General features: G+C 34.9%; 1 protein-coding gene across 2 annotated transcripts in view; it reads left to right on the forward strand.

Moving 5' to 3' along the window:
* TRUB1 (TruB pseudouridine synthase family member 1) overlaps nucleotides 1-8,285 on the forward strand; it is a 32,807-nt gene extending 24,522 nt beyond the window's left edge. Inside the window, exons 5-8 of one of the 2 annotated variants that reach the window (XM_070780900.1) lie at nucleotides 225-297; nucleotides 1,622-1,842; nucleotides 4,939-4,995; nucleotides 5,779-8,285. In XM_070780900.1, coding sequence (XP_070637001.1) covers nucleotides 225-297; nucleotides 1,622-1,842; nucleotides 4,939-4,995; nucleotides 5,779-6,038 — 611 coding nt within the window. In that variant the 3' untranslated portion in view covers nucleotides 6,039-8,285. The remainder of the gene's footprint in view (nucleotides 1-224; nucleotides 298-1,621; nucleotides 1,843-4,938; nucleotides 4,996-5,778) is intronic. The other variant, XM_019953177.2, reaches the window with a different exon arrangement.
* Nucleotides 8,286-9,843: the final 1,558 nt, after the last annotated feature.

A 9,843-nucleotide genomic window follows, 5' to 3' on the forward strand; every position in this document is an offset into this window, starting at 1 on the left:
TTAGTCTCAATATTGGACAGTATAAGACTTTCCCCCTTTTATCTCATTATTGTGTATTTTATCCATCTCAACAAGGTAGAATATGACCTACAAAATGTATACTGTAATAAGTGCTTTGTTGAAAAAATTTTTTTTTTAATTTTCAGAGTTGTCAGTACTGTGAAAATAGCATATGTACTTCTATGATTGTTTTAGTGTCACTTTTCTGGGTTCATTTTTGGCAGATAAAATAACACAAGAAGATATTGAAAGCATTCTACAGAAATTCACTGGGAATATAATGCAAGTACCTCCCCTGTAAGTTCAATTGTTGAATTTGAATAAATGTTTAATTTTATTTTCCAGTGGCTAACATCGCATTAATGAAGGAAAAGGAGAGGGGCTTCCTGTTACTTTATGGCAAGGCACGTTTTAGACCTAGCAACTGATCAAGTGAGGTGACCCTGATTCAGATAGGATACAGAGCCTCTGATGTCTTTAAGAGGAGCCTGGTGGGCTCCAGACCATGGGGTCACAAAGAGTCAGACACGACAGAGCACAGCGCATACACACACAGGATGTAGTCTCCTTTGTCCCTGGGTATTGCCCCAGCCTAACATCTGTGCTCTTCCAGGGTTTGTTGGTTTTTCTGATTCTACCTGTAGTCATCAGGGCAGTTATGGAGAGCAGAAGACATGTTGCTTTTCCCAGAATAGCAGGAAAAGAGACCAGTCCCATCTGGTACAGGCATCAGAGTTACGCTTTAGAGTCCAGTTGACACTTCCTGTCAGGTGTTGGGACCATTCTTTTTGGGCCCAGAATCTTATATTTAACAATTCTCTGCAACAAATGAAACAGATGAGAATTATAACTTATTAAAAGTATAAGTATATTGATTTACCACTTAAGCCATATTTTTGTGCACATTATAATTTCAAGCAAATTGCTTCCTTTTTTTAAAAAATGGCATATAGAATGTGTCAGGATATGTTACTAAAAATTCTTTTAGAATTTTTTTTTTTTTTTAATCTTAGTTTTTTTTTAAGAACATGAAATATCTGTGGGGAAATGTTTCTTTATAATTTTGCCTCAAATGGGAAGACTTAAAAATTGTAGCAGGATCTGAACAAACATTATTTTGGATCATTATTGTTAAGATATAGTAAACATTTGTATATTTAAGAATTGTCTTAGGATTTTCTTCCCTGTGATTGTTCCAAGGATTTTTGTGGACTAATCACACTTAATCACACAAAGTTAAGTGCTGTTAAGTAGATTATTTGCTTATTTTTTCTTTGGAAACATTTTGGTAACTTTTATGTGAAAATGAATATTACAATGGAAATGCATTGTTTCAAGGAAATATAGCTGAGATCATTGTTACTGGATGCCTCGTACCCTTTACCCAGAATGAGGACTAGTGAAGACGTGAATAGACCATCTCCAGGAAGATGGTTAGAGAGGAATATTGACATCATTGCTCACTGAGTGCCAGAGTGAACTGTATTGGCCTCAAAGATATTTAGGAACTCTGTCCCTGACACCAGTGTGGAGTAGATTAGAAGAAAAAAAAGTTCATTCTTAGAAGGATTTTCAGTTGAAAGGGCTGCTAATCATCTTTTCTTTCCATGCTGTAATCTAGAATTATTCTCTCTCGCTTTCTCAATCTCTCTTTATTCTTGCTCCCTTCTTCTCTCTTTGTCTCCCTCTTCTACTTTGCAAGCTATTCTGCATTAAAGAAAGATGGCCAGAGACTTTCAACTTTGATGAAGAGAGGTGAAGTAGTAGAAGCAAAGCCTGCCAGGCCAGTTACTGTATACAGTCTCTCCCTTCAGAAATTCCAGCCACCATTTTTCACACTAGGTAAGATGGAGAAATCTGAAATCATTTGTATTTACTGTGCCTTTATTTTATAGTTGGCTAGTTTTCTGTAATTTTAATGGATCCCGAGGATATTGGAAATTTTTAAAAATTTGAATTTAAAGAAGGTTAGAATTTGTTAATAACTTTTTGACACCTATTGACTATGCCAAAGCCTTTGACTGTGTGGATCACAATAAACTATGGAAAATTCTAAAAGAGATGGGACTACCAGACCACCTGATCTGCCTCTTGAGAAATTTGTATGCAAGTCAGGAAGCAACAGTTAGAACTGGACATGGAAAAACAGACTGGTTCCAATTAGGAAAAGGAGTATGTCAAGGCTGTATATTGTCACCCTGTTTATTTAACTTATATGCGGAGTACATCATGAGAAACGCTGGACTGGAAGAAACACAAGCTGGAATCAAGATTGCCGGGAGAAATATCAATAACCTCAGATATGCAGATGACACCACCCTTATGACAGAAAGTGAAGAAAAACTAAAAAGCCTCTTGATGAAAGTGAAAGTGGAGAGTGAAAAAGTGGGCTTAAAGCTCAACATTCAGAAAATGAAGATCATGGCATCCGGTCCCATCACTTCATGGGAAATAGATGGGGAAACAGTGGAAACAGTGTCAGACTTTATTTTTCTGGGCTCCAAAATCACTACAGATGGTGACTGCAGCCATGAAATTAAAAGATGCTTACTCCTTGGAAGGAAAGTTATGACCAACCTAGATAGCATATTCAAAAGCAGAGACATTACTTTGCCAACAAAGGTTCGTCTAGTCAAGGCTATGGTTTTTCCTGTGGTCATGTATGGATGTGAGAGTTGGACTGTGAAGAAGGCTGAGCGCCGAAGAATTGATGCTTTTGAACTGTGGTGTTGAAGAAGACTCTTGAGAGTCCCTTGGACTGCAAGGAGATCCAACCAGTCCATTCTGAAGGAGATGAGCCCTGGGATTTCTTTGGAAGGAATGATGCTAAAGCTGAAACTCCAGTACTTTGGCCACCTCATGTGAAGAGTTGACTCATTGGAAAAGACCCTGATGCTGGGAGGGATTGGGGGCAAGAGGAGAAGGGGACGACAGAGGATGAGATGGCTGGATGGCATCACTGACTCGATGGACATGAGTCTGAGTGAACTCCGGGAGTTGGTGATGGACAGGGAGGCCTGGCGTGCTGCGATTCATGGGGTCACAAAGAGTTGGACACGACTGAGTGACTGATCTGATCTGATCTGATCTGATGGCTATATAGGGGTTCAGAGTTGTCCTAAATCATCTGAGTTTCTTATATTATCTTGCTATAAAATTGTAAGTAACATACTTTGGATCTCTATAGAGAAGAGTAGGTAAGGAATACATATTTTCAAAATTTTGTATTTTCTATTTTATTGCCTTATGAATACTTGTTTCCCATTTTGGCTAGTACCTGATAGTCTATACTCAGTTTTTTTATTAATATTTATTTGTCCTTTTAAAACAATGCTTTTTCAGTTTTTGAACAAGAAATTCTAAAAGTTGAGTGATTTTTGTTTCTCTTTGTCACCAACAAATTACTGCTAAAGATCATGAAAATATAGGAATAATGGGTAATGCAGAAATGTATTCCTGGACATATGGTAAAGTTTAATTCAAATGAACAATTTGAATTTATCTATAATCCATATTTGAAATAAATTTACAACCCACAAAGGCTTTTTCTATTGTTTGAAAATTTTATGATCTCCTAGCTAAAGCCCTGAATGTGTAAGAGTTGTGAAAAATCAAAAGCTGTAGTTCTTCTTAATCTTCAGTCTCCCTGAAATTGACCCTGCTCTTAATTTCATGGTGCATTCTGAATAGGTTGACTTTTAGAAATAATTTCCCAAATCTTTTTTTCTAAACTTTGTTGCTCTTTTTTTCTCCTTTTGAGATTATTATTTAGTGTAAGTTCCTGTAGATTGTGGGTTTTGTACAGTTTTTTTAGGAAGTCACTCCTTAAGTTTCCTGATTCTAAAACATTAGACAAACAATGAAACAAATATGCTAAAAAGTGTTTTACTATGTTCCATGAAAAAGCAGCAGCTGTGTTGGCAAAGCAGATATTATCTATGAAAGTAAAAAAAAACCCTCAAGTTTTTCCAGTCGCATTTGTTCATTGGAGTTTCTAGTAGGCCACATTTGACTCTTTCATCAAAGAGTCACCTTTGATAGCACACCTCCATTTGGTCCTAGTGCTCTTTATTTTTTCTTTAATCTCAGCAGTGGCTCCCAACCTTGAGCTGATGGGGAAAAAAGAAATTAAAATACTTAGGTGGGGAGTTTTGATTAATTCCCTCAAATAACTTTAGTGTATGCTAAGCTAGAAACAGGTGGAATGTGGTCTTTTCGTGTGGAAATACAGTTCTTTTCAGGATGTCTTGTGGATGAATAAAAATAATCCAGAGCCTTGCTCTTAACCAATAAACTTGTATTAGGCTAAGCTAAGAAGCTGTTTAGACATGCAGTCAGTTCTGGTACATTGTGTAATTGTAAGTTATTTCATGATTTTTTTCAGGAATATTTCCAAAAGAACATTTAAATATGCTGAGTTCTCTCTGTAATATATTACCCCAAACATAATTCCTGCCACTGAAAAGGGAATTTTTGTTTGTTTGTTGTATTTTTCGAGTATGTAAATCTGGAAATATTTTAAAAATCTACAGCTTATGATAGCAAGGCTGAGATGTCTAACCATTTGAAACCTATTAAATGAACAAGATGTGCAAATCTGAAAAAAAATTTTTTAAGTCTGTAGCTCATGATAGCAAAGCTGAGATTTCTAACTATTTAAAACCTATTAAATGAACGAGGCTGAAGTATTAAAGTGGTATGACTTGCCATGTAATTTAAAACATGCTCATGAGTTTCTGCTATTTGCTTTCTCTACACTCTGACTTTTCAGTCTCACACATATGCTACTAGATGAATAATTTATGTTATGGCACATAAATATTTTATCACTCGATTGTTTGCATAGTGCATTTTTACATTTGTTTAGGGGCATCATTTCTATGTAAAGTGGATTTCATAGGAGCTTAGCAATTCACCATGTCACTATTAACATTCCAGATGTCGAATGTGGAGGAGGTTTTTATATCAGAAGCTTGGTCAGTGACATTGGCAAAGGTAAGCATAAAGATGAATTATGAATTACCATTTAGAGAGTAATATTCCTTTTTGATGGGAAGAAGGAATTTTCCGTTTTTCATGTCTCTGAGTACTGGCCTTAGGAACTGTGCCAGTACTGTGCCAGTACTGAAGGCTGTGCTTTCAGCCTTAAAAGCATTCTAGGTTTATGGCAGACAGTTAGCAGCATCCACAGCTGCAGTGAAATGCTTGTAATGGGAGAGAGGAGAAAAAGAGGAACAGAAAATGAAGATGTGAATAGTGAATCTAAGGCCAACATTTTTTTTCAAGCATAAAATGTTTTAACTCAAAAGTAGGGACAAAAAGAAAAGATTACTCCTTTAAAAAAAAATTGTTTTCATTGCTACACGTCAAATTTTTTAAAGCAACCTAGAAGCCATCGTCTTCCTAACAACCGGGAAGTTGGAGATCTGGCCCTGCCATTGGCTGGCTGTGGTGACACGGGACAGGCCTCGTTACCTCATCTGCAAAGTGAGAGTAATATTACCTCAGGAGGTTGCTTCATGGGTTAAGTAAGAAAAGTGAATGCCCGTTCCTTCTAGACTTTAAACCAGTTTATTAGATGAGCTATTAAATATTATTTGGCTACTTAATCATTTCATAATCTCAAGGCTTCTGGTTATTATTTTGGATGATTACAACTTTACATTTAGGGTAGTTTTGAATGGTTTGAATTGAGTCCCTCAGACATTTGAAAAATGATAGACTATGAAATACTAAATCATTTATCATGCATTTTCTTTTCCCCTTTTGTTGCCACAGAACTCTCTTCCTGTGCCAATGTGCTAGAGCTGACGCGAACCAAACAGGGACCATTCACCCTGGAGGAGCATGCCCTGCCCGAAGACAAATGGACGATTGATGACATTGCACAGTCTCTCCAGCGGTGCTCATCTCTTCTCCCAGCAGAGCTGGCACTTAAAAAATCAAAACCTGAGGAGTCTAATGAGCAAGTTTTGAGCTGTGAGTGTATAACTCTGAATGAGACAAAGGGAGAAGACGATGTAATTAAGACACTTTAAGACTGGCTTGGGATTGTTATCATTTCCTCATTGACATTTGAATCCTGTGTGCAGAATGACAGGCTTCGTGCAAAAGACAAATGATACCTATGGGTTTTTTTTTATTTTTTTGCATGAAGAAAAATGTCCATCATTTATGGTTTCTATGGTGCACAATTTATCTGCTGTACATTATAAATAGCCCTGCAGTTGTTCATTTCTTGTTGTACTATAGAATATTGTCATGCTATTAGATCAGATTCAGGAAAAGCAACTTTCTGATTTTGATCTCTCTTAAAAGTCTTCTCCTATGAAAAAGTTGACCATATTTTCTAATCAGAGGGGAAAAACAATGAGCTACATGTTTCTTTGGTGTCATGAAGTGAATGTGTATTTGTTTCTTTGACTTTATTTTGGCTTCCTGGTGGCTCTGGTTATTGAAACTCCTTAACTATGTTTGAAAAAGCCATTATTTAACTCTTATGTTTTATAGAGTTTATGATTATTAAGAACATTTCTTTAATAATGTTATACTTATCTTGGTAATAGCTGTGTTTGTTTAGATCTTGGAAACTAATAAACTTTTATAACAAATATTTCTAAATGAACCAAATTATTGCTGCTACCACTAATGGAAGGTAAAGAGAAGACTAAATGTTTAATTAAATTCACCTCTACTCCACCATTAGCATAGGACAGCTCCTATGGCTTATGTTTTGGCAGCTATGAGATGTTTTCCTGGTAATCAATACAGTTGACCACCCTGTGCCAATATACTAAATAACCTAATTTTAAAAAATTAAGCTAAAGAATGTGTCTTCAATTAAAAACTTCTTTTCTTTATTTTTTAGTATTTATTTATACCTTTTTCTAGGGTATCAAGCCCCTGGTATTTTTTCAGTTTGCTTTTTCAAATGATGTTTACAAATGCTGAGGTTTGCCGTGTATTTGCAGTTAATCCCTTCTCTTTAAATGTTGAAAAACAGTTGTTCTCAAACATTTTCATTCAAGTGGCCTACTGACAGGTCCCTGTCCCTCTTCACCATAGTTTTGAAAACAGTCACATTCCAAAAGAATAAATTTCATGTATAATGAGTGCTTCATATTTTTGTTATGGGAAAGCAGTATATAATGCAGCCAGTCTGTTCAAATCCCACTGCATTTATTCAAATAAATCTAGTTTCAAAGGGAAGAGTTGTTAAATTTTCATCAAATAAGAATTTTTAGATTTTTATGGATTGTCTTTCTTGCAAAGGTAGTTGTTTTGTAACCTCTAACCTCGAAATTTTAAATATGTTAAAGAAAAATGGTCGTATTTGTGGTGAACCTCATATAAACTCAGTCTAAAAAGTTACATGCTTCAGTAGAGCACTTTCAGCGTATTGTCAACATTTTAAAAACGGAACTTTCTTAAATGACACAGAAAATGATAAGGAAAAGAGCTAGTGATCATAATGCCTTAAATACAACTTCAGACACACAGAGTTGTAAGCTGGGACTTTGACAGCTTTGCTTGTGTCCAGTGCCCTGCACTTTGCGTGACCAAAGGTGGCGGTGGTTGCCTCTTCCTGTTGGAAAGGGACAAGTCACAGTACGCCTTCGTACATCGCCTGGTACGGAGTAGCAAGCACCTGGGGCATCTTGGCTGTTTCTCAACTTCAATTTTGGCATGCATAGTTTGCTAATGGTAAAGAGCATAAATGTTTTGAAACGACAAGTGACTTTCTGAAATGGTAATCGATCTTTTTCTTTTACTGAAAACACTGAAGAAAATTTTGCCAAATGGAAAAATTACCCGTAATCGTCACCACCTCGCTGAAGTGACTTCAGAACTTTCATTTTGTATTACTCTTTTTTTAACTATTTTTTATTTCATATTATTTGACTATTTGTATTTAGTTTTGATAATGATTATTTAATCTTTTTACTTTATTTAAACCATTTCCCGATTGCTAAATTCTTAAGTTTATTTTCAGTTTTATTAGGATAAGTTCCTGGAAGTGGAATTATTAAATGAAGTAATATAAACAGTTTTATGGTTCTTAGTAAGTTTGCCTTATTGCTTTCCCAGGGAGTTGTAACATTTTACAGTGTTACCATTTGAGTATATCAGTTCACCAGAAGTTTACAGCTTTGAGTGGGGGTTTTATATGTTATTGTTGCTAATTTAGTAAGTTAAAAGAGTTCAAAATTGCCAGTTTACCTCTGTGTGACTTTTTCATATACTTTGTCACTTGTATAAATAAATGTCTTAATGGTTTCTTTATACATTTGTGTGAGTTATTTGTGCAGTAAATACTTGGTAGAAGTATTTTCATGGTCTGTTGTCTTTTTTTATTTTAGTTTCATTTTTCATTTTTACTGACTAAATTTGCTAACTGATTTTAAGAATTCCTTTATAGTTGCCAGATTTATGAGTATGAATAGTTAAAATTTATTGAAAATTAAAAACATTATTAACTTTCATAAGCAGCTGTAACTGATCAAGATGCTCTAAAAAGTTTGACTCGCCCATAAAACAAATTAGTTTTCTCCTGAGTCTGGTATTTATGTACCGATTGCTTCGTTTTTTTCACTTTAGTCAAAATATTAAATACCTGTGCCTATGTATTTCATGTCATAATAAAGTTGTCTTATTTGTAAGAAAACATGTGTTAGAAATTTCTGAAAATGCTTCTACCTGGAATATACAGATCATTTCGACATTTAATTTTTTTATATTTCTGGAAAATATTGTCTGAAAAGTCAGCAGACTTGGCCATAGAATTATTTTATTATAGATTTAAGACCCATGATCATTAAAATAATATAATTTTTTCTCTGATTATTCAAAATTATAAAATTTGAATAAGAATTAAACTTAACACTTTCCTATCCTAACTAGATCTTTTCTTCTTTAATACTTGAATTAATACCTATTCCAGATCCACCATCAGAAATTACTCATTGTACTACATAAGAAAAGAATGCTTTATAACAGGTCTTTAGTACATTTTCTATCTTTCAGACCAGTTTGAAATTTGTATCAGACTTATAGTGGGCATTTAGAGGTTTAATTAGTTCTGTTTCAAAGGAAGAAAATAATTTACCTTATATGTTGATGCATATAACAGAAAAATTGTAATTCAAAAGCACTCTAAAATGTTGAAACATTTAAATAGGGGAATATGAAAAATGTAGGTTTTTTGGGTTGAAATGATTTTAATGGTCTTGTAGTTAAATTGAAATAGGAAATTTATCTTGAAACTATTTCTTTAAGGTATATGTGGGCAGCAGTAGCCTGGCCTAATCACTTACTGAGTATCCCTTGTTAAACACTTGGTGCATGCACTTGAATCCATAATATCTTCATAGTTTCAACTTGAGTTAAATTCTCTCTGTGAACAGTAATGTCTCATATTGCTATTATAAATGATGATACCAGTAGGAAAGTTGAAGTCAGAAATGACTATTTTGCTCCTCTTATCTGTAAGTAAGCCTTAAACTGTAACATATTAAGATTATTTCCATCTCTACTATTAGCTTTTTGATTGAGGCAAATCACTTAATCTTTTTAGGCCTCAATATTCTTTTTTTTTTTTTTAAATTTATTTATTTTAATTGGAGGCTAATTACTTTACAATATTGTATTGTTTTTGCCATACATCAACATGAATCCGCCACGGCTGTACACGTGCTCCCCATTCTGAACCCCTCCTCCCACCTCCCTCCCCGTACCATCCCTCTAGGTCATCCCAGTGCACCAGCCCCAATCATCCTGTATCCTGCATCAGACCTGGACTGGCGATTCGTTTCTTTTATGGTATTATACGTGTTTCAATGCCAT

This window comes from Bos indicus, chromosome 26 (assembly GCF_029378745.1).
Source record: "Bos indicus isolate NIAB-ARS_2022 breed Sahiwal x Tharparkar chromosome 26, NIAB-ARS_B.indTharparkar_mat_pri_1.0, whole genome shotgun sequence".
NCBI classification, from domain to species: domain Eukaryota; kingdom Metazoa; phylum Chordata; class Mammalia; order Artiodactyla; family Bovidae; genus Bos; species Bos indicus.